This window comes from Benincasa hispida, chromosome 11 (assembly GCF_009727055.1).
Source record: "Benincasa hispida cultivar B227 chromosome 11, ASM972705v1, whole genome shotgun sequence".
Lineage (NCBI taxonomy): Eukaryota > Viridiplantae > Streptophyta > Magnoliopsida > Cucurbitales > Cucurbitaceae > Benincasa > Benincasa hispida.
This window is the reverse complement of record NC_052359.1, coordinates 17,521,929-17,546,366: the sequence shown is the minus strand read 5'-3', so window position 1 is coordinate 17,546,366 and position 24,438 is coordinate 17,521,929. Positions and strand designations below refer to the sequence as shown.

The 24,438-nt window shown below is 40.2% G+C and overlaps 1 protein-coding gene and 1 non-coding gene across 2 annotated transcripts; one reads left to right on the top strand and one right to left on the bottom strand.

Annotated features, from left to right (window-relative positions):
* Positions 1 to 5,677: 5,677 nt before the first annotated feature.
* Positions 5,678 to 5,783, bottom strand: LOC120092316. Its single transcript, XR_005486022.1, has one exon. It is a non-coding gene; the product is annotated as a small nucleolar RNA R71 (small nucleolar RNA).
* A 1,279-nt stretch (positions 5,784 to 7,062) lies between these two features.
* On the top strand, positions 7,063 to 21,569 carry LOC120090587. Its single transcript, XM_039048315.1, has 3 exons — positions 7,063 to 7,817; positions 21,365 to 21,420; positions 21,490 to 21,569. Exons 1-3 carry the CDS (start codon positions 7,063 to 7,065, stop codon positions 21,567 to 21,569), a joined length of 891 nt encoding a protein of 296 aa, XP_038904243.1.
* Positions 21,570 to 24,438: the final 2,869 nt, after the last annotated feature.

Sequence of the window (24,438 nt, the reverse complement as noted above, 5' to 3'; positions counted from 1 at the left end):
TCTCCAGGAATCATGAGGCTGGTGTTAGATGGATCGAGGTTTGAAATGAATCTCGAGAGAGTTAGAGGAAGGCGTGGCAAAGACCCACACGCCCACCTCCGGAGCTTCATAGAAATTTGCAACACTATTATGTTCCTAAATATCTCAACTGAGGAAGTTCGACTAACTCTGTTTCTTTTTTCTTTGTGTCATCAGGCGAGGAATTGGGCATACTCTCTCGAATCAGAAGAGATAACTTCGTGGGAACAGGTGGTGAAATTTTTTATGAAGAAGTACTTTCCACCAACTGAGAATGCTAGGAGAAGAAAATTGATAACTAATTTTGAAAAAAAAGATGACGAATTGCTAGCGATGCTTGGGCAAGGTTCAAGCGGTTGGTAAGAGACTGTCCACACAATGGCTTATCAAATTGCCTGCAAATGGAGATTTTCTACCAAGGATTGAATCACACTTCACAGACCGCTGCCAATGCGGTAGCCATTGGTGGTCTGCTAGACAGAACTTATGAGGAGGTTAAGAGCATACTTGATCGCATTTCCAAAAATCATGAAGATTGGCGGGAAAGCGATCAGAGATCAAGGATCAAAGAAAATAACGCAAACAATGGGGCAATCGCATCCCTACAAAATCAAATGACTGTGATGATGAGTTTAATACAAGGCATGGCAATTAATAATACGGGAGCGAAGAAGGGGCAGGTTAGTGCAATTACGCAGACGAACGCAAGTTGTGTCCTTTGCGGTGATGCTCACCCGATGGAGGAATGCCCAACAAACCCACAGTCGGTATGCTTCATGAGATAGAATTCCTTTTCCAATACATACAACCCCGGGTGGAGAAACCGCTCCAATTTTGCTTGGAAGAATCAACAACAAAATTTTAAACCTATGGCGCAAAAAGAAGGGCCACCAGGATTCTTTCAACGCAACAACGGTCCAGCACAAAATCAAGCAAGCAGCTCACAACAACCACCGCAATCCTCTTCTTTGGAGAGCCTACTGAAGCAATATATAGAGAAAAACGAGATGGAGCTTCAAGTTCAGGCCGCGTCCATCCGCAATCTTGAATTGCAAATGGGCCAGATTGCGAGTGAGCTAAAAATTCGACCGCAAGGGGAATTGCCGAGCTCAACTGAGCTCCCTCGTAATGCTAGGGGTAATGGAAAGGAACAGTGCTTAGTAGTTTCCTCGCTAAGTGATAGCACGACTGCGAAAATGGGGGAGAAGCGCATTGCGACCAACTTGAATCCGGTAATAACCGAAGACCCGCTGACCTACAGTTTGGAGAAGTCCGAGAAAACAGACCCTGAAGTTGTGTTCACCTTATGCCTCTGGATTTTGAACCCGAAGAAGCTCAACCACTAGTGACTCCGCAAAGACTGAAAGAGGAACAAGGTGAGGAGGAAAACATCGCAATAGTGACTGCAATGCAAAATGCTATGATCCCACCTAAAATGGGTGAACCGGGAATCTTCACGATCCCATCCTCTATAGGAGGGACCTTTAGTGCCCAAGGGCTATACAATCTTGGGGCAAGTATAAACATAATGCCGCTATTAATCTTCAAATAATTGAATGTCGACCCACTTATGCCCACAAAGGAAACTCTCCTGCTCGTGAACAGATCTCGAATACATCCTGAAGAAGAGTTGAAAAATGCCGCAATCTCAATTGATAAATTCATCTTGCCGGCAGACTTCCTCATTTTGGATTATAAAGGAGAAGAAGATGCGGCCATCATATTGGGACGACCATTCCATTCAACTGGTCATGCTCAAATTGATGTGCACAAGGGGGAAATTGTAATGAGGATTCATGGGGAAAAGCTTCGAATTAAGGCAATAAAGACCCTTGAAGACAAAGAAAAGAGAGAAAAGCCACCCTGGACATAAGAAATCCAGCCGAAACATAAGTGGACCCTGCGTTATCAAATGATCGCAACTTATCAGGGACACAAGTTTTGGAAACTTCAATTCTTCAACTCCTTTCTCGACTATTTGGAATTTTCAATATCTTCTCAATTTCGGTTTACCCTTAGTTTACTATGACTATTGTTATTAAAAATAATAATAATAAAAAAATTGCGTTAACGATTTTCTTTTGTTTAAAATAATTTGACCCTCTCTTTGTTTTTCATACAACGATCGAGGCGTTAGATTGCGGAGATGTTACACAAAGAAGCACTCATCTTATTCCATTACTGCAAACCAAAGAAGAAAGTATCTTTATTTCAAATTTTGCGCTATCACATTGCATTTTGTTTTTCAAAGTTTTATCACCGCATCCTTTTTTATTACCGCAATCATTTAACAAGTAGATAAATTTAGTAGTTTACCGCATTTTGTTCCTTGCCAAGTATGATTTCAATGATGAAAAATATGCTTCTATTTCTTTCGTATATATTAGAGTCAACTTAATCTTAAGATAGTCACCTCATAAAATATTTCTAGAAGTTAGGTGTTCGCTAGCTTTCTTTCAAACTCTCTTTACAACGCATTCTGGAACATCGCATAACTTATGTTAATCTTTTGGCAATGGGGATATTGCCGCATTTTAAATTCGGGGGTGAGGTATTTATTTTTGACCTTGCTATGTTCACAAAAAAAAAAAAATAAATAAAACATTTTTGAGAATAATATCTCCACTATCAATGGAAAGGGGAAACCCATGTTGATAAGAGTTAAGTTGTGAAAGGCACTTACCCCTAATTGGATGTCTGCATGACACATGTGGGGCCAAGCGAAAACGAAAGTAAGTTACCAGGATCAACGCATAAATCGATGACCACAACTCCAATGCCAAATCGGTATGGGTTTAGTCTAAGAAAGAGTGCATTGGTCGTAGTTGGATGTCCGCATGACACCTGTGGGGGAAAGCCAAAATGAAGGCAAGGCACTCGGATCAGTGCAAGGTCAGAAAAAAAATAGCAATAAAGAAAATTTTTGTGCAAGGATAAATCTTTTGTCACCCCTGTAGAAAATTTTCTTTTTGAAATAAATCATGCGATATTCCGGAATTTAGTAAAGTCCTTTTGAAAGTTAAACTTGCAGTCCCTAGGACTTAGAAATATTTTAAGAGTAGACTTGAATAAGACTTAAGAAAATTCTAGTATATAGGATTTGAATAAAGTATCCTTGAGAAATTTAGGAAAAGAACTTTGCGGTGGACTTGTTAAAGGAATCTTTAAATTATGCTTGAGAACAAGCATTGTTTAAATTTAGGGTTGTGATAAGGGGCGAAAATGCACGTTATCATAGTGCTAAGTTATTAAACAATGTTGGATTGCGTTGATGAAAAATGATAAATTGCGTCCATTAGGCATAAAATCTATCATTGAAACTATTGATTTTTGTATTTTTTTTGTACAGAATATGCGTTAACGCAGTGCAAAGATTGCAATCATAGGAATTCATCGGTCGAGTGCAACTTCACCACAAGACTTTGTGTTGATCGCGCTCGCAAAAATTCGCCCAAGAAGAATCACTGCAACTTGGTTAGCGCAACATGGTGGACACATCTGGTGAAAGGCCAATTAAGAGCGATGAGATAGAAAGCTGATGACAGTCAGATCCAAATTAAGTTGACAGCCGATAACGGTCTCAAAGTACAAACAGGTTTATCGATCACAATCATCCGACGCATCAGTAAGGAATTAAAGCTGTCCCATCTGTACAACCAGGAGAGAGAAGCCGCCTTTCACCATGGATGCTCTACAAATACCAAGTGCATTCTTCAGAAAGGGGTTGAACAAGTTAACTAGTAGATCGACTTACATTCAGTTCATAGTTTTCTTTTCATTTTTAAGGCAGAGTAAGAGAAGAGCGGTGACACCGGAGATAGCCCAAGGCAACTCGAGAGATAAACTTGGGGCGTAAGGGCAGAGAGTGGGCCGACTCTCGCGAGAGCGAGAAATATCTTTAGAGCACGAGTAGAACATTGTAATCGCCTGGCAGAAAGAAATTTCTACTAGGCACTTTACTTTACTTGCATTGATATTTGTACTTCATCTTCATATTTATTCAATAGAAGTTCTATTTATTCATCTGCTCACTCTCATAATACGCATGAGTAACTAAGTTAGTTGAATGGGTTGAGAAGAACTAGGCTAACATGACCTAGGAAGTTCACTGCTTGCGATTGTCTTGTTTTATGTTGTGCCCAACACCCCTTTAGAGCTACTCGAGAGAGAGTCTAAAGAAAGAACCTAATGACTCGAGAGAGCTAGGTTAGAATCTAGACTCGAGAGAGCAAGATTATATTGGCATAAGTAAGAGATAGGGATTTAGAGATAAGCTCTGTTTGTCAACTTGCATCGCATGAATCCTAGGAATAGGAATGATAATATGTGGTCGCATATTTGTGTGGATGTCATCTTGTCATCGCATAAATAGGAATAGAGGTTTATGTGTAAACCCTGTAGACTTATCGCATAATTATCACATGTATTCTCGCCTTAGAAGCCGTGGTATTTGCGCTGAGAGGTGGTTTACTGTTGTATGCATGTTGCATGATCGCAAGTATGAACGCATTCTAGGGAGTGTTAGCCGAAACCTTTCTTAGCCCGTTCACTGCATATTCATCGCATTTCCCGTTTACTAACTCTTTTCAAACTCCGCCGCATTTTATTTATTTTCAATCAACCCAATCAAACCAACCAACACCTTCTTTATTTTTACCCGTTACCGCAAAGTTTTCATAAGAAAATTATCAACGCAAACTATTTTCACAAGTCCTTGTGATCGACCCTGGACTTAACAGAAAACTTTGCAGAATTTACACTTGAATTCTGCTGGGGAAACTTGAGTGCACAATGCAATTCCATCAATGCATATCATCCATATTCCACCTAATAAAATAGCGCATCACATATCTGTTTGAGTAATCCCCGTGTTCGACCCTAGACTTACCAGGACCTAACAAGGCTTATACTTAGGCTTTGTTAGGAAAACTTGCATAATCATCACCTCCATACACCCTCTTATCGGATTATAAATCACCGCATCAAGTTTTTGGTGCCGTTGTTGGGGATTACGGTATAGATTGCGCTAACATCAAACCTCTTTGATCTTTGGAGCTTTCGACTTTTGGAGTATTGCCATTCCACTTGTGAACGAAGAAGCAAGTGTCATATGAGCGAAGGAAATACTTCTGAGCTCGAGTATGACCCAAAGATTGAAAGAACCCTTCGCATAAGGTAGAGAAACAGACGTAAACGACAAGGAAGAGCTCGTAGAATGGCTGAACAACCTGAAGAACGAGTAACAAATGAAAACAGCATGCTGGAAAATCCCATCCTACTGGCAAATGATCACAATAGACCCATCTAGGACTATGCGTCACAAAATTTGTATGATTTCTCCCCATGAATCATGAGACCAGCATTGGATGGATCAAGGTCAAAATGAAGCTAGTAATGTTACAAATGATGCAAATAGCGGGACAGTTTAGAGGACGGCGTGGTGAAGATCCACATTCCCATCTATGAAGCATCATTGAAATTTGCAACACTTTTGCGTTCCCTAATATTTCCCAAAAGAGGTTTGACTCATGCTATTTCCATTTTCACTATGCGATAAAGCAAGGAAATGGACATATTCTCTCGAACCAAGAGAGATAACGTCATGGGAACAAGTTGTGGGGAAATTTATGAAAAGTATTTCCCTCCCACAAAAAATGCCAAAAGGAGGAAATTGATCACCAATTTTGAACAAGAAGAAGATGAATCATCAGTGACGCATGGGCGAGATTCAAAAGGCTAGTACGTGATTGCCCACACAATGGATTACCCGATTGCCTCCAAATGACGATTTTCTATCATGGACTTAACTCTGCATCGTAGACAGTTGTCAATGTGGGAGCAGCAGGAGGTCTTCTGGACAAAACATATGATGAAGCAAAGAATATTCTTGATTGCATCTCAAAAAACCATGTAGATTGGCAAGAAAATGATCAAATAACGAAGCCCAGAGAAGGTAATTCAAGTAATGGTGCCATCTCATCATTACAAAATCAGATGAATGCGATGATAAACTTGCTCCAAGCCATAAAAAAAACAATTCAAGAGCTCGAAATGGGCAAGTGAATGTGAGCAAACAAGCACCAGTTGTGTCTTATGTGAAGAATCACATTCTTTTGAGGAATGCCCACGAAATCCTCAATAAGTTTACTTTGTCAAGAACAATCATTATTCAAACACTTACAACCAAGGGTGGTGAAATCACCCCAGTTTTTCTTGGAAGAACAACCAACAGCAAAGTAGTCAACCTGTGGCTCAGAGAGAGGGACCGCCAGGGTTCTTTCAGAGATTTAATGGACAACAGCAAGCTAGCATTTCTCAACCACCATCCTCATCATCCCTGGAGAACTTATTGAAGGAATATTTTCTTTAGTGGTTTAATACAAGTAGACTAAAATAGTTTGTTCTTTTTAGCAAATTCTTTAAAGGGCTACCGCTACTTTAAGTTTACTAGCCACAGATAAGTTAATTGGAGAAAATTATGCTAGTCAAAAAAACACAATCAATACTATACTGATCATCGATGATCTTTTCTTTGTCTCGATGGAGGATCGTCCTCCCATACATCGAAAAGAATGAACCCGTCCTTCAAAACCAAGCTACATCCATCTGCAATTTGGAAATTCAAATGGGACAAATTGTGGGAGAGCTAAAGAACAGACCCTAAGGGACATTGCCTAGCTCAACTGAGCTTCCACGTAATCCAGGGAATGTCGGGAAAGAACATTGTCAAGCAGTCACCTTAAAGAGTGGAAAGAAGGCGATAGAAGCCATAAAGGAGCCTCACAAGACTGGATCAAATGAGCAACCTGTGATTGAATCAAAGAAGGCTCTATCGCATACTGAATCAAAGAAGTCCAAGACAACTAAGGAACCAGAAGATACGATCACCTCTAAGCCTCCAAACCATGAAACACTGGAAGTACAACTACCTCCATTTCCTCAAAGATTGAAAAAGAAACATAACGATGAGGCAAGTATCAACACTTCTTGGAAATATTGAAACAATTGCACATCAATATTCCGTTCATAGAAGCGATAGAGCAGATGCCTGTGTATGTGAAAATTTTGAAGAACATCGTCTTGAAGAAGAGAAGCACGGGAAGATTCGCCACAGTGGCATTGACACAAGAATACAACACTATAATTCCACCAAGGATGCGTGACCCAAGCAGTTTCACAGTACCCTGCTCAATAGAAGAAATATATATTGGCCAAGCATTATACGATCTCGGGGTAAGCATAAACTTAATGCCCCTTTCAATTTTCAAAAGATTGTATGTTGGACAGCTAACACCGACAATGTTGACTCTTGAACTCGCCGATAGATCCTTGGTGCACCTTCAAGGGAAATTAAAGGATGTCTTGGTAACAATAGATAAATTCATCCTACCTGTAGACTTCATTATCTTATATTATAAGGTAGATAAAGTTGTTCCAATCATATTGGGACGACCATTCTTGTCTACTGGTCGTGCTCAAATAGATGTGCATAAAGGAGAAATGACAATGAGCGTCAATGGAAAGAAGCTCATGTTCAATATTATCAAGGAAATGAAGTTCCCAAATGAGGATGGCTTATCTGATTCCGATGATGAACAAACTTGCGTTGGAAATTGGGAATCCGAGGAAGATAATGAAGAAAGAGAGGATGCTATAGCATCCATTGAGACTTTCCATGCGATAACAAAGATGTTGAAGAATGATGAAATGCTAAATTTGGATGAAGAAAGAAAAGCATATAAGCCCTCTTTAGAGCAACCACCTACACAAAAACTAAAAACTCTACCAACCCACTTGAAGTACGTATTTCTCGGCCAGAATGAAACCTTACCAGTCATCATATCCTCTACGTTACCTGAAGAAAAAGAAATTGTTTTGAATAATATTTTAGAAAAATATATTAGAGCGATCAGATGGACGCTAGCAGACATCAGAGGTATTAGCCCAACGTATTGCATGCATCAAATCCAGCTTGAAGAAAATCAAAAGGGCTCAATAGAACCTCAACACAGATTGAACCCTGGCGATGAAATAGGTTGTTAAAAAATAAATCATCAAATGGTTAGATGTCGACATTATCTACCCCATTGCAGATAGCACTTGGGTCAGCCTCGTGTAATGCATTCCCAAAAAGGGTGGGATGACAGTGGTTCCTAACGCAAACAACAAATTGATCCCCATGAGAACCGTCACGGGTTGGCAGATTTGTATGGATTACAAGAAACTCAACGCGACGAGAAAGAAAGATCATTCCTCCTACCCTTTATTGATAAATGCTCGACAACTTAGCGGGGATTGATTATTTTTGCTTCCTTGATGGGTACACATGTTGGGGTTGATGCCTTAAAGTCTCGTGTCTTGTAGTTTGTAAACAATACATACGAACATCTATGATTGTTAATATATGATATTTACTTCACAACTTTCTGTTTTGCTCATTTACTTGTTTTAGTTGCTTTACCATAAACCAATAAACATAAAATCCCTGGTTATCTATTTGTGACTCAAGCATGTATATAGTGACATACAAGTGGATCATGTCTTGAGTGATAACCAAAATGGTCTGTAGTATATGGATAAAGGAGGGAAACCTTATCCTGGAAATGCTACGAACATGGCCCGCTTTGTGGAATGGTCACAAGTGTTGTGACTTGTCATAGATGGTCTGATCCTAATAATTCGTGTTAGAGACATGCGAGCGGGGGCATCCTATACAAAGAGTTTGTATAAGACCTGACCATGAAGTGTTAACGTCTCGTTATATAACACCGTTCATGACAGGGACTTCACTTCACTAGGATGACCATAGGTAACATGACCTCAATCCTGAGTGAGTTGGGAACTCCTGCATTGAGGGCGGTCCTTTGATTTGTATGGGTGCGAGTGGCCAGTTCGTCGATTCAAACCTACCATTTTGGGGATTCGTCTAATTTGGGAGCTGGGAACTCAGATACACAAGATGGAATTCACTCCTTCCCGAGGCAGGGGTAAGTAGATAGATGGCTCCTTTAAGGGCTAATTCTGGGGCTTGAATGATGTGGCACCACACACCTTCTCCTGGCCTAAGAGGTGTTCACACATAGTTGGACTATGTTGTATTGTTCATTAGAGGAATCAGTTGTACTTAAGGAGTGAGACGTAACTACAGGGGCAAAACAGTAAATTGGCCCAACTATACTTACAAGCATCTGTGAAGGTTCATCGTACTCATGATTGATTATATCCAATGGACACAGAAATATTTATGTGGTAAGAAGAGTTCAACTGTTGGTCTTTAGTGGAATCATTGATAGTTAACGGATGGTGAATCTCGTGGCTAAAGAGTTTAGTCAACTAATCACGTACCATTAGAGCTTTGAGCCACAGGTCCATTAGGTCACTTGGGTAGCTTGGATAAAGTCGAGAACCAGTGTTTGGGTTAATTTGAAATGCTCAAATTGACAAGAGAAAGTACAATTGTATATGATATAATTGGAATGGCTAATTATATATGATATAATTGGCTAAATGTAAGATATACATTATTTTGGAGGAAATTAGATATAAATGTGATGTATATCAAATATAGGAAAAATACTATAGTAGATATATGATATCAAACTATAGGATATAAATATAATATGATTATATTTATTAAATAAATTAATTGATTAATTATTTAATAATTAACCAATTTTCACCGTTTGTAAGTGAGAACATGGGCCGTAAGGGTTAAGGTAACCGGCGGGATACAAGTTGAAAATCGTTTTCAATTTTTGGAACAATTAAGTCGTGCAAAAGATAGCCTGCGCCCTAAAGAGATCGTGAAAGACTGATCACCGAGAGCCTATACGAAAGATTCTCAGTCGTCTAAACGATCATCTAACTCGCGCGTTCCCTAAACGATCGTGTACAAGTTTCCTAAACGATCGTCCATTTTTCCTAAACGATCATGTAGTTTTACTATACGATAAACATCTGGGATAGCGAAGTTCTTCTCGTGCGCGCTTGTCATCTACATGATTTCTTCTCCTCCGTCTTCTACCAAACTCACCAGAGCCCACTCTCTGGGTTTTTGACGCCGAGGATACCTGGGTCTCCCTATAGGTGGTGTTGTCCCCAACTCCTTGTTCGTGTACGTTCGGATCATGCAGTATCAGACGAGAGACTCGCTGGGGTGCTGGTAGATTGGTGGAGTTCTTCTGCTGCTGTGGGTTTATATATTCGAAGATCATCTTCCTCTGGTAATGAACCCCTTCTCTATGCTTTATTGTATACTGAGCATGCTGTTGTTGAGATTTATTATGCATAACTGCTAATTTAGAATGTATATTGTTTATATTCGGGTCACTGTGAAAATCGGAGTGATCTAAACCCGCTCATGGAATTCTCATTTTGAGATCCTTCAATTGGTATCAGAGCCAGGTTTCTGATACTTTGATTTCATTTGTTGCAACGAAATAACGTTAACATTCGTGGTGGGTGCATTTCTATGCTGTTTTAAATGTTAACTCTGCTGTGGATGTGCTGGATTAATGGATGTTTTCGGGATGAATTACCTCGGTTTGTTTAAATTCCTTTTACATTTGCGGTTGTATGTAAAGGCTCCTGCGTTTTTGGGCATATATAATCGTAATCGAGTCTGTATTCAAAGTGTTTGAAGTCTTGCGTCGTTCGTCGATGTTCTGGACAAAGGTTGCAGCTCTTTAAGGAAGGAGACGATCAAGGGTTGATCGCATCGTACAGAAGAAGTCTATACGATCGCTGTCCATCGCATCGTAAAGATGAAGGAGTACGTGATCATGGTTGAATGCATCTGTTGAACGATGGCGTATAGATCAAGCGTTGGTCGTATCGGGAAGACGATCGAGCACGTGGTCGCTGAGTATCGTTTAACGCACACGCATGCTAGACGATTGTTTAGGTCAGCAAGCTTCATCGCTTAGTAAATGACTAAATGATCGTTTAGCATCGTAAGGTAAATTGTTTAATTGCGCGCATCGTGTAAACATTGAGATGCTGGCAGATCGCTTAACGTGCGCACATGCTAGACCATCGTTTAGGTCAGCAAGCTTCATTGCTTAGTAACTGACTAAACGATCGCTTAGCATCACACGGTAAATCGTTGACCAAGTTGCACGCTAGGTTAAACGATCAGATGCTCACGTATTGTTTAAAGTGCACTAGACGATCATTTAGGTTAGCAAGCTTCATTACTTAGTAACTGACTAAACTATTGCTTAGTAATTCAAGGTAAATAGTTTACCTGCCATCACGCGTTACACGATCACATAGACGATCAGGCTTCACAGCCTCGTCGTCGTCTATGCGATCATTTACATATGAACCTATCGTATAGTGTGCGCTGAACGATTGTCTACCTACTAAAGATTACTACACGATGGAGACTTCCTGGCGGTTGAAGACCCGGTTCGCCTGTGAACCAGTTTGCTCGATGAAAAATGTAATAGATAGGGTTTTTCATTCCCGTTCTTTTAGGTTTAAAGGCTCATCCCGGTCCATTAACCTATTTGTTTAATACATGTGATGTATGTCTTCTATGTCATATGGTATGCACATATAGTAAATCCCACCTTAGGTTATGAAATGGTCATGCATCATCTTTTTATTGTAATTGTTATAATTTAGAGAAGCATGATTTTAATTATGAAAGAACATGCTCATGCATCATATAATATAAGAGTTATATTTATACATTATATAAGCATGTTTGCTTGGTTATTACGCGTTATATAAAAGTTATATAGTAATGACTGGACATTACATGATGCATGACACATAGGTTATTTTATAAATGTTATAAATGCCTAGTTGTGCGCAATGATTTTAGTTGTTTCTTTTTAAAGTTAAAGAGAAATTAGAACTAAAAGAAATAAGAAAGACATGCATGCTCACTTAGGTTTAATTCATGGTTTTAAAATGTTTAAATTTTGGATCACATAGACCTAAGATCACGGTTCTAATATGATTAGCAACCCTAAGGCTTTAATCTTTTAATCAATTTAATAGGATTGAATTGGCTAATAAAAGGTTAAAGTGTAGCAAATCTATCTATAAGGGACCTTTTGTCTAAGGCGGGTTCTGGCTAGGCTGGGGTATTTAAGTTGACGGAAACGTAACACCTCTACCTGGGAACTTACTTGGAAAGGTGAATTAGATAGATTTGATGCATGCATGCAAGTTAAGAACAGTCCATTAAAGTGTTTAAATGTGACTACTTGAATTGTTTATATTTCATAAAAAAACGTTGTTTATGAGCAGAGTTTAAAAAGATGACTTAGACTAAAATCAATAGTCGGATTGTCTAGGTTAATGAATCCCTAGGTAGAACATTCAGTGGGAGGTACTTGGGGCATAAGATGCTACACTTACATCTTTAACCTTTCTCCTAAATAGTCCACACCGTGAGATCTATCCTCGACCTTGTGGCACCTATGGCATGTCCCCGCAACGGATGGTGTTTGGGTAGGTCAATATCAAGGTGGATGGAGAGAATGTTCATAGTAAGTGGGAGCGGGAAGTGCGACAACATGTCCTGCGGCTGTCTCTTATACACATCTAGATGTGTATAAGAGACAGGTGTTTGGGTAGTCAATATCAAGGTGGATGGAGAGAATGTTCATAGTAAGTGGGAGCGGGAAGTGCGACAACATATCCCTCGATCTCCCTCGTTAGGTTGAATAACGTTACTGCGCATCGCCTCGAGACACCCTGGGAGTGTCCCCCTAAAGGATGGCAGTTTTGCGCGTTTCTTTATTTGATCTCCTATAAGAGGATAGTGTAACTTAGTCTCTTGTCCTAATCTGTCTTTTCCCTATGGTAAGCGCATTAGGGCGGGACTCTGGCACCGAAAACAAGGGGTTACACATACACGGAATAGTTAAATGTTAACAATTGTGGACCAAAAAATGGTGGCTGTTAGGTTCAGTTCCATGAGTTGGTTTTGCCTAATGGTTGGAAATGTCTCATCCCAGTGAAGGGGCAACTGATCACCCCACCGGTGGCGTTTGTCCTGACTTACTGGTGCATCATTACAAAATAGAAGTCTATAGCTTAGGGTACTTGAAACTGTTTTGCAAAACAAATTGGTTTAAACGTGGTTTAGCAAAACTAATCAAGATTTGTTCGTATTTTCAACAACTTTTTCAAATGGCAACAAGCACATTGCCTTTGTTAAGTGCCGAAAAATTGACTAGCGACAATTTTTCAACATGGAAACATATGATCACAATGATCCTAATCATCGAGGATCTCATGTTCGCTCTCATGGAGGCTTGTTCTTCTATTCTAGCTCCAAATGCTGCTCGAAATTTTCGGGAGGCATACGAGCGATGGACAAGGGCGAATGAGAAGGCCCGAGCCTATATCTTGGCAAGTCTTTCTGACGTCTTGGACAAGAAGCATGAGCCTATGGTCTGAGCTTGTGAGATCATAGAGTCCCTGCTGGGGATGTTTGGACAACCGTCTGAACAGCTTATGCATGAGGCTCTTAAATATATATTCAACTATAAATGCAAGAAGGCACCTCTATTTGTGAACTTGTGCTAAACATGATGGTCCATTTCAATGGGTCTACCATCGATGAGGGCAGCCAGGTTAGCATAATCTTGCATTCTTTACCGGAGAGCTTCCTGCACTTTGTTAGCAATGTGATTCTTAACAAAGTGAAATATAACCTTACAACTCTCCTCAACGAGTTGCAAATATACTAATGTTTACTGAAAAGTAAGGAGAGGCAGAAGGGTGAGGCAAATGTTGCTACATCCTCAAGGACGTTCCATAGAGGTTCGACCTCAGGAATGAAGTTTGCACCTTCTACTTCTAACTCTGAAAAGGGGAAGAAGAAGAAGGGTGATAAGGGAAAAGGGAAGGCACCTGCTAACCCACCGCCTGTCACCCCGAGGAGACGTCCACCGGTTGCTAAGAGAAAGTGTTTCCATTGCAATAAAGATTAAAATTGGAAGAGGAACTATCCTCGGTGTCTGAAGGAGAAGAAAGAAGCCAAGGCTAAGGCCAAGGCGGATAAAGGTAAATATGATTTACTTGTACTTGAAACTTGTTTAGTAGAAAATGATGATTTTGCCTGGATAATTGATTCATGCGCAACTAACCATGTTTGTTCTTCTTTTCAGAGGATTAGATCCTGGCAACAGCTGGAGGCTGGTGAGATGACGATGCGAATAGGCACCAGGCACGTCATCTCAGCTGTGGCAGAGGGAGGGATCCAGTCGACTTTACAGAATAGGTTTCTCAATTTAAAAGATGTATATATTGTTCTTGAACTAAAAAGGAACCTTACTTCTATAAAGTGCTTATTGCAAAGTAAATACACTATTTCTTTCGAATTGAGTAAATCGTTTATTCATAAAGATGGTGTCTTTATTTGCACAGCTAATCTGGAATCAAATTTATATGTGCTAAGGCCGTTAGCCATTAATTCCCTTCATAATATTGAAATGTTCAGAGCTTCCGTAACTCAATCAAAACGTCAACGAATTTCTCCAAAAGAAAATGCTCAACTTTGGCATCTACATTTAGGGCACATCAATCTCAATCGGATTGAGAGATTGGTGAAGAATGGACCTCTAAGTGAGCTAGAAGAAAATTCTTCACCTGTGTGCGAATCTTGCCTTGAAGGTAAGATGACTAAACGACCTTTTACTGGAAAACGTTTTAAAGCCAAGGAGCCTCTTGAGTTAATACATTCTAACCTTTATGGTCCTATGAATGTGCGAGCCCGAGGTGGCTATGAGTATTTTATCAGTTTTACTGATGATTACTTGATGACGGGAAATTAGATGTCAATTACTCGACAACTAAAATCTCTTGGACACAATATGCGATGTAAGTTCTTAAGGTATGCGTTGATAGTCATGCGTCGATGGTCATGCGTTAGAATGAGTATGCATCATCAAATGTATGCGATGACCATGCGTCCTGTCACAAGTTTTCTTGCGCTCATGCCAAGTATAACGCGAATGCCAGTTTCTCGGGTGATCCGATGTCGAACTTAAGGACTTGTAGTTGGATGAATGTGGTAATGTGCATGCGGCGGTTAAATAAAAGAATGGATGGGAGGTTGCTATTGACGAATTGCTGATAGGTATGATTGATGATGTTTTATGCTCGAAATGATGCGATACTACTGCTAGATATGCGTTAATTATGGATGTTCACGTAGTATGCCATGTGTTGTCACAAGTTTCCTTATGATGGAACCAAGTGTAATTCCACCGCAAGTTTCTCGGTGTGATCCGAGGTCGAACTCAGGGATTGTTTTAGGTTATTGTGATATGTTCATGATATATGCGACCAGGTTTTCAATCTTTAAAAATGTATTTGTACATGTATATAAATTGCGATAAAATAAAGTAAAGCAGTAAAGATGCGTTAATAAAATAAAATAAAATAAACCTAAGCTGGATGATACAAGATACAGGCTTCATGTTACAAGATGCTGGGGTCAAGGCTAGCTATGAAAGTTATGCAAAGATGTGAAATGCGGCGACAAGTCTTATGAACAGAATAGAAAGAGAAAGATAAATAATATAAACAACACAAGTTCTCAATTGTGTGAAAGCTAGAAAAACTATTCCGCTCTTCTCTTGGCGTACACCTTTCAGTGTCAGCCACGCTCCCACATGTTTGTGGTGAAACAGAGAATAACGTAATGAACGCAAGGTTGCTTCCATGTCTGGAAGTACAACTCACTTTAGTTAACGCATTCTACTAACCCTCTCTTGATAGATCAGAATGGCATCTTCATTTCTGCTCTCACAGGTGAAGATGTCGTCTAGCATGCCTTAGCTAAACGCATTTTATACCTTTAACACAGATTAAGTACTTGTTTGATTCATATTAACTATCAAGGGATTAAAAAGACATCATGGAGAAAATGATTAATGGAAGAACGGAAATAGACAGAGAATGGTATATGAAAGCTATCAAAATATTTAATATATATATTAAGCGTTTGATACATGGTGTGTGAATGAAAAGATAAAGAGAAAGTGAAATACAACGATGAAAGAGATAGAATAGATACAAATAAGTGCCAATGTCTTGCCACTGATTCGATAGAGATCTGCTTGTCGGATATGATGGATTTGATGGTAGGGAGAGCTTCCCTCTCAGGCTTGCTCCACCGGTAGCAGAGATCTATGCACAAAGCTTCCGATGGGGTATTTGGCATAATAGATCTGAGATTCACCTCTCGGCCTTATCTCGTCTTCTTCCCGGATTTCTTCATTTAAGCACTCAGCTCAGCCTTTTCTCTCAACAGTTTAGCAGCACTTAGCCCCGTATCAAGTAGCATGAGTTTTCTCTGAAATCTATGGGGTATTTATATGTGCAGGTTTTTGACTCCGACCTTGTGGTCCCCATTGATGGTTATGGTAATTCCGAAGATGGAGGGATATTATTCCTTCTGTTATGCAATTAGACCGTCAATTCTGCACAACCGTTGGTTGTACACGTGTTTCAATCCTCCGCTTTTGCGTTGCTCATTTGCATCTTTCGATCGTGGATTTGCATACGATGTTGTTTTTATTGCCGCATGCAGTTGAAAGTCAGCTTTGGATCGATTGTCGCATTACGCCATCAATGCGGTGTTCTTCTCTTCATTGTTGATTGACAAGCGCAATGTGACAGAGATGCGTTAATCAGTTTCTCGTGAGCCTTGAGCGCAAGCGGTGACTTGGTTTTCTGCAAAACAGAGTAAAATTCGACTTGTTCTCCATCTTTATGGTGTTAGTGGGTGTAATTGCGATCATTTATAATTATTGTAATTCTAAGCTAATCTTCATACAATCGGCGAATATTTACTAACTTTTGGCCGCAATATCTAGATAAGGTGGCATAAATAACTTGTATTTCTACAAGTTATCACACCCCTAAATTTAGATATATGCTTGTCCTCAAGCATATCTTCTACTAAGGCAATCATGCTTAATTCCTATCCTCTATTTTTGCGATGATTGGTTGCTCCGAATGTTACACTTAGGCACATTTCTTGACATCGTACTTTTCTTTTATCGTTACTAATTCTTAGCAAGCCTTACTTTATTCTTCTATATTACAAAATTCTGCTCAAAGATGCTTTTCTTATTTTCAAAATAGAATGTTTATCTCTTCTTTGTCAAAACAACTTGATGTATTTAAATGCGGTGAGCAAAACTTTGCGCCTTTTATTTACTTAGAGACTATTGATCACGGTTACACTCTTCGTTTTGGCTTATCCCCTGGGTGTCATGCGGACATCCAACTACGGTTGTGTGCCAATTTCAACTTTAACTCATGACATTCAGAGGAGTTGCCTCTTGCATTCTATTATTTTTTTGTCTTTTTTCATGCTGCATTGTTCTTGGAAACCCACCTTCGTTTTGGCTTGCTCTTACGAGTGTCATACGAACATCCAACTACGAGCAGGCTCCTTTCACAACTAAACTCTTATCAAGTTAGGCCAGTTTTGAGGTTTTCCCTTGCGCTAACATTCGAGTTTTGCATAATTTTTTTTAAAAAAAAAAAATAGACGAATTTTCTTAAATACTGCATATTCTTGATCTCATCCGCTCATACCTTCCCCACCCCCAAATTTAAAGATGAGCAAGGTTCTCATTGCATTGTTTTGAGAGATTAGACAAACATTTAGAAGAAAATTGCAAAAAGAAGGTTTGAGTAGAACTTTGAAAGATAACAGGTGAAGTACTACCAAACTAAGAATTAACTAAGTGTTAGTCAGAAATTACTAAGTATGGGAAATGTTTCTTAGTATAAACATATAATACATCATAGCAACGCAATGAAGATCGTAAAAAAAAAAGATTAAGAACATTACAAAAATTGACAAAGGAAGATAAAAAAAAAAAAAGGCACAGGCAAAAAGTAGAGTGAATCATGTATTCTAATTTTATTGAATATTAACAAAGTGTACAAATAAGTATAATTGAACGCATTACAAAAATTTTCTGTTGCCTGTACAAGAGTCAAAGAATTTGATTAACTTACAAATTTGATTCAGAATGGTGCATGATTTAAAATTCACACCATGCTTCCAATAAACGCAGATACATTTTTGCCAAGGACGGGCAACACGCATACATCCCCACAACACACCCCTTAACTAAATACATTTCTAGAGGATACCTCAACATGGTGCATTTAACTAAGGATGGGCAAAAGACATAGACGTGCGCAACACACCCCTCACCGTAACGCATTTGGGTGTACTGGATGCACAGTGTCGCTTGGTACCACTTACTACACCCATCCTCTCCTAGTTTACTTTCCTTTCTTCTTAATTCATCAAAAATGTCAGTCGAAAAGACCTTGCGGTGATTTATCCAATCATTCACAACAATTATATGACCATTGCTACTAAATTTATGATATGGAGAGACATGCGAAATTAAATTGGAAGGAAATACAAAAACATTAAAGACTGATTCTACTAGACAGTAATTGACGAAATTTAGAAAACGGTAAAAGAAAGCTATAAAGAAAGCAAGTAACATAGGTAGGAAGGTCGATTGTAAGAAGTTCTTAGAGTTACCGCAATCGCTTTCCTTACAAGCGGTTTAATCCTGCTTGCCCAAGTCAATGGTGTCCATGGCCGATCGAAGTAGCCTCCATGGTAGGGCTTGATCCGCTGACCATTGACTTTGAATGCGCTGCTCTCATCTAAAGTTATTAGTTCTACTGCACCGTGAGGAAAGATTGTCTTGATTTGGAATGGCCCAGACCAGCGAGACTTCAACTTTCCTGGGAACAATCGCAAACGCGCGTTGAATAGTAATACCTGTTGACCATCGATGAATGTTCGGTCGTTTATGTGGTCATCATGCCATTTCTTTGTTTTCTCCTTATATATCTTAGGATTTTCATAGGCATCCCTTCGCCATTCAACCAACTGATTCAATTGCAGCTTCTGGACTTTCCTCGCACTGGCAAAATCAAACTTCAGCTTCTTGCATGCCCACATCGCCTTATGATCCAACTCAAGCGGCAGATGACAAGCTTTTCCGAAGACCAGGGCGTACGAAGACATGCCAATTGGTATTTTGTAGGTAGTCCTGTAAGCCCATAGTGCTTCATCAAGCTTAGGTGACCAATCCTTCCTGGCAGTATTAACTACCTTCTCCAAGATATTTTTGATCTCTCGGTTAGAAATCTCTACCTGCCCATTAGTCTATGAGTGATAAGTAGTTGCAACTCGATGGCTGACGTTGAATTTAGTCAACAGGTTGGCAATTATGCGATTGATAAAGTGAGAGCCCTCATCGTTGATTAAGGCCCGTGCGTCCCATAACGAGAAAAATATTCTTCCTTAGAAACTTCGCCACAAGTGGCCGGTCATTCTTGGCAATGCGATGCCCTCAACCATTTCAATACATAATAACCGCAACAGAAATATTGAATGACTTCGGATGTGGGGAATGGGCCCATGAAGTCAATTCCTCAAACATCAAATAATTCAACCTCTAAGATTGACGTCAATGACATTTCATTTCTTTTAGACATATTCCCTATCCTTTGACACCTGTCGCATTGCACAACATGAGCTTGGGCATCCTTAAACAGTGTTGGCCAAAAGTAGCCGCTGTGTAAGACTTTTGTTGCGGTCCTTTGCCCCCCAAAATGTCCTCCATATGGGGACTCATGACAGAGCTCTAAAATTTGCTTGGCTTCATGCTCAGGAACACACCGACGTATTATATGATCAGGTCCTTGTTAATATGGGATGGATCGTCCCAGAAATAAAATTTGGCGTCATGTCTTGGCTTCTTCTTCTGCTAGTATGTATAAACATCTGGCAGTTGACCGCAAACTATGAAGTTTACTATGTCCGCATACCAGGGAACATTAGTGTCTACTGCATCAGCAGCTCATCGGGGAATCTTTCCTCAATATCCTTTTCTTACCCTTGAACCTCGTAATTTTCCAATCTTGACAAATGATACGTGACTTGGTTCTCGGTGCCCTTCCGGTCTTTAATTTCTAGGTCAAACTCTTGCAAGAGCAACACCCACCATATCATCCTCGGTTTTTCATCCTTCTTCATCATTAAATACTTAATCGCAGAGTGATCCATATACCCCACCACGTTTGTTCTGATTAAGTACTGTCAGAACTTCTCAAGTGCAAATACCACTGTGAGCATTTCCTTTTCTGTGGTCGTATAGTTCTCCTGTGCATCGTTCAGTGTTTTGCTTGCATAATAAATAGGATGCAATACCTTATCCTTGCGCTAACTCAAAACTGCACCCACAACATATCCGCTAGTATCGCACATCAACGTAAATGGTTGCGTCCAATCTGGCGCAATCAAAACGGGTGCGAAGATGAGCACATCTTTCAATGTGTTAAATGCTTGGGTGCAGGTGTCATCAAAATTATACTCGCGGTCAACTTCGAGAAGTGCACTTAGGGGTCTTGCGATCTGGGAGAAGTTGCGAATAAATCTTCTATAAAACCTCGCGTGTCCCAGAAAGCTTCTAAGTGTTTTTATGTTCACATGTGGGGGTAATTTGGAAATTGCATCGATTTTTGCCTGATCAACTTCCAATCCTGCCTTGAAGATTTTGTGACCCAGAACTATTTCTTCTTCCACCATAAAGTGACATTTTTCCCAGTTCAAAACAAGATTTGTTGCCACACATCTCTTCAAGACTTTTTCAAGGTTAGATAAACAGAAGTCATAATTACTGCCAAACTCTGAGAAATCATCCATGAATACCTCGACTGACACCTCCAAGTAATCTGAGAATATTGCCATCATGCATCGTTGAAAACTGCCTGGTGCATTACAGAGTCCAAATGGCACGCGTCAAAATGCGAACGTACCAAATGGGCACGTAAAGGTTGTCTTGTCTTGGTCCTCCAGCGCAATTGCTATTTTGTTATACCCTGAATTGCCATCAAGAAAGTATAAAAACTCATTCCCCGCAAGTCTGTCTAACATCTGATCAATGAACGGGAGTGGAAAGTGGTCCTTTTTAGTGGCCAAATTCAGGTTGCGATAATCCATGCAGATTCTCCACCCCGTAGCTGTCCTTGTGGGAACCAATTCATTCTTGTCATTAGTGATGACTGTCATCGCTCCTTTCTTCGGAACACGTTGCACTGGGCTCACCCAACTACTATCAGATATCGGGTAGATGACACCTGCGTCCAGCCACTTTATTATTTCCTTCTTTACAACCTCCTTCATGGAACGGTTCAAACGGCATTGCCTTTCTACTGATTCATTCTTTCCTTCTTTCAAACGAATTTTGTGCATACAATACGAGGGACTGATTCCTCGAATGTCTGCCAAGGTCCATCCTAAGGCTTTTGCGTTATTTCTTAGGATCCGTATAACAGCATCTTCTTTCTCCTTACTTAGTGATGCAGAAATGATGACTGGTAATGTGTCGTTACTTCCTAAGTAAGCATACTTTAGATGCACTGGCAACGACTTTAACTCTAACACAGGTGGCTCTTCTAAAGATTGCTTAATGCGTTGTGATGTCCGTTCAGATAACTTGAGCGGTTCAAAATTAGATTCTGCATGAATTGTGGTGCAGTCCTCTTCCACTATTGCGCCGATTTCACAATTTTCTTCCTCCAGCTCCTTCATGGTTTTGTGCCAATGTCCTTCCCGCAGCTCTTCGATGTATTGGCAGTTCTCTATATCTCCTGGGAACTTCAACGCATTGAGTATGTTGAATTTTACTTCTTGATCATCGACTCGGATGGTCAACTCTCCTTTCTGCACATCGATTAACACTCGCCCTGTGGCGAGAAATGGGCATCCCAGGATGATAGGGATTTCTCTATCGGCCTCATAATCCAATATGACAAAGTCTGCTGGGAAGATAAACTTGTCCACTTGCATGAGAACATCTTCTATCTTGCCCTTAGGAAGCATAATTGATCTATTGGCTAGCTGTAATGTGATCGTGGTTGGCCTTGCTTCGCCGATGTCCAGCTTCTTAAAAATTAACAAGGGCATCAAATTTATGCTTGCCCCTAAATCATATAGCGCGTTTCCGACCATCTTCCCTCCTATGGTGCAGGGAAATGTAAAAGTCCCAGGGTCCTTCACTTTAGTAGGGAGATTGTTTTGAAACAGAGCGTTACACTCATATGTTAGTGCAACTGTTTCATTTTCCCCAATCTTTCTCTTGTTGGCGAGAATATCCTTGAGAAATTTCACATAACCCGGCATCTTCTCTAATGCTTCTATCAAGGGAATATTAATGTGTAGCTGTCGGAGAACGTCCAGAAACCTCTGAAATTGCTTGCTATCGTCTTTCTTTTTCAGCCTGGACGGGAAAGGTGGAGGATCCCACCATGTTTCTTATTTACTTTGCTATTTGGCGAGGTCCTATGCTTGCTGTGTGTCATTAGCTAGAGGTTGGTTGACTGAGAATTCAAGTCTTGAGGAGCTTTATCTTTTGTAGATGATCTTACTTCAAAACTTGTGCTGCTTTTGTTATTAAGTAACTGGTCATCATCAACAGTCAAATCTGCTGGTGTTGTTACCACATCTGGTACATTTGACATAATAGGGGCTTTCGTTCTGGCACTCCTCAATGTCACTGCATGACATTGTTCTTTACCTCTTGGCCCCGACACTCCTGAGTTTCCGTGCTGCGTACCAGGCGCTTTCTTCTTTAATTCCTTTGTAAGCTGATCTATCTGATCTTCTAATTCTTTAAAAGAGTCAGCTTGCGATTGTCTCATTGCCTCGCTCTTTTCAATATAATGTTTTAATGATGTCTCCAAAGACGAGGTACTACAAGAGGTATCATATGCGAACAGTTGGTCACAGGGTGGCGTACCTTGATAATTACTTGGGCCGCAATCTGGATTAGTGAAGACTGAAGGGTTTCCTCGATCCTCTTGATAACTGAATTGATAGAAACTATGGCCCTCCTGATTGAGATTCTCATCCAAACCAAAAATTGAGTGACCCCACCAACCAGGGTTGTGGTTGTTGCCCAATGATTCATCATAAATAGCATATATGAGATGTTGATTCCATGGGCAGACGTCTACCGGATGTACCTCTCCCCATTGAGTGCAATCCATTGCGGTCACATGAGTCACCGCATTAACTTGCGTTGTTCCTTAAGAGAGAGTTCTCTGCTGATTAGCCACCATCTGGAAGAGTGAGGTCATTGTGGACATTTGCTCGACCAATGCGCTCATTGTGTCCGTTGGCACATTGGCCCTTTTTACTCTTTCTTGCTTCTGACCTCTTACCTCAAGCCCAGTATCAATCCACTCATCAGAATGTCGCGAGATGCGATCCAATATGTTCTTCGCTTCCGTATATGACTTATTCATTAATCCTCCTTCTGCGGAGGCATCGACAACTGCTTGGTTGATTGGTCTAGGCCATTGTAAAAGGTTTCCATCAAAATATTATCATGAATCTCGATATGCAGACGATTCTTCACTAACTTCCGAAATCGCACCCAGGCGATGCTCAAGGTTTCATAACCCTTTTGTTCGAAATTCAAAACCTCCCTCTGCCTCTCTGCGTTGACAGATGGAGGGAAGAATCTATTCATGAACCTATCAACCAACTGCTCCCATCCATTAATTTCGTCTGGCTTTAATGCTTGAGCCCACCTCTTTACTTCATCCCGCAATGTGTATGGGAATAGGTATAGATTAATACTTTCTTGTGTTACATCAGACCTGGGGAATGTACTACACATGTCTACAAAATTTGTCAAATGAGCATGTGGGTCTTCTCCCTGTAATCCTCCGAATTGTCCCACATTATGAATCATTCGTATCATAATAGGTTTTATTTCAAAGCTTGCATTCCCCTCAACTACTGGTCTTGAAATTCCTGGTGAAAAATTATAGAAATTTGGCGCCGCATATTCCCTTATAGGGATGTTCTGGTCAGCAGCAAGAAAAATAGGATCTTGCACTGGCAAATCTCCCTTTTGGTTTCCAGCAGGTGCCACATTCTCATCNAGAAAAATAGGATCTTGCACTGGCAAATCTCCCTTTTGGTTTCCAGCAGGTGCCACATTCTCATCAGCCATACTTCTTCACCAATTAATTTCGCCCCGATAAACTTTGTACAAAGAATACACTTGATATCTGGGTCCACTTTGAATTACCAGATCACTCCAGCACTCGTAAGCCATCAGATTGCTCTTCGCGTTGAACAGTTAGTACAAAGAGATCTATCTTGCACATAACATAAAAATATTCAACACTAACCGTTAACCAGTCCCTGGCAATGGCACCATAAACTTGTTGACGAATCGCTGATAGGTATGATTGATGATGTTCTATGCTCGAAATGATGCGATACTACTGCTAGATATGCGTTAATTATGGATGTTCACGTAGTATGCCATGCTTTGTCACAAGTTTCCTTACGATGGAACCAAGTGTAATTCCACCCCAAGT